At 70.4% G+C, this 926-nt stretch overlaps 1 protein-coding gene across 1 annotated transcript in view; it reads right to left on the bottom strand.

Moving 5' to 3' along the window:
* Positions 1-818, bottom strand: part of LOC104293475 (neurabin-2-like) — a gene marked incomplete at both ends in the record, with an annotated part of 3,420 nt that extends 2,602 nt beyond the window's left edge. The window contains 3 exons of the mRNA XM_009892979.1: positions 139-192; positions 381-533; positions 683-818. Of these exons, the coding sequence (XP_009891281.1) occupies positions 139-192; positions 381-533; positions 683-818 (343 nt within the window). The remainder of the gene's footprint in view (positions 1-138; positions 193-380; positions 534-682) is intronic.
* Positions 819-926: the final 108 nt, after the last annotated feature.

The raw sequence follows: 926 nt of genomic DNA on the forward strand, positions 1-926 counted from the left end.
CGGCACGGGGGGCTGCGGCACGGTGAGGGGTCGGGGAAGGGGGAGATGGGGGGAGCTAGGAGGGGATGGGGGAGATGGAGACCAAGGGGGGGCCTGGGGAGATGGAGGGGGGAATCCCTCCACCCGGCACCCGCTCGCCTTCCTCTTCAGCTGCTGGATCTCGGCCTCGGTGACGGCGTGCTTGATCTGGAGCTGCGAGAGGAGCTGGACGTTCACACGGGGCAGACACGTCCCCGCACGGCTCCCGGGGGCGCACACACACGCTGCCACGCGCGGGCACACTCCCCCCCCCCCCCCCCCCCCCCCCCCTTCCCCGCACCCGCGGTGCTCGCCCCCCCCTCCATCCTCCCCGGGCACCCCTCCGTCCCTCCCCTCCTCACCTCCTTGAACTTGTGCACCAGCTTTTCGGGGTCCATCTCCACGGGGGAGAGCGTGTCCTCGTTCTCGGCCAACTCGAACACCTCGATGGCCATCTCGCCGCTGGGGAACATGGGGCTCATCTCTTCCTCCTCGTCCGTGGCGTACTCGCCCGTCTGCAGAGGGCACGGAGCCACGTTGGCAGGTGGTGGTCCCCAGCCCGGTACCTCCACCCCATCCCACCTGGGGAAACCGAGTCACCGGCCCCATATTGACCGGGGGGAACCGCGTCCGTCCCCTCCCGGGTGGGTGCTGTCCCCCTCACCTCCTCGTCATCCTCGGTGTACTGGGTGTAGCGCTGCTCGATCATCTCCCGCTGCCACCGCTCCTGCTCCAGCGTCTGCTGGATCAGCTGGGCCACCTCGCTCTGCTCCCCCGGCTTCTCCCGCCCGATGAGGAGCCTGCAGGGATGGCGGGGGCTCAGCCGGGGATGGGGAGCACCGATCGTGGTGGGGGAGGATGGCCTGGGGGGGGGGACACCCAGGTGGCACAGCCAGGGGACAATGGGG

Source organism: Charadrius vociferus, unplaced genomic scaffold (assembly GCF_000708025.1).
Source record: "Charadrius vociferus isolate BGI_N301 unplaced genomic scaffold, ASM70802v2 scaffold2639, whole genome shotgun sequence".
Taxonomy (NCBI): domain Eukaryota; kingdom Metazoa; phylum Chordata; class Aves; order Charadriiformes; family Charadriidae; genus Charadrius; species Charadrius vociferus.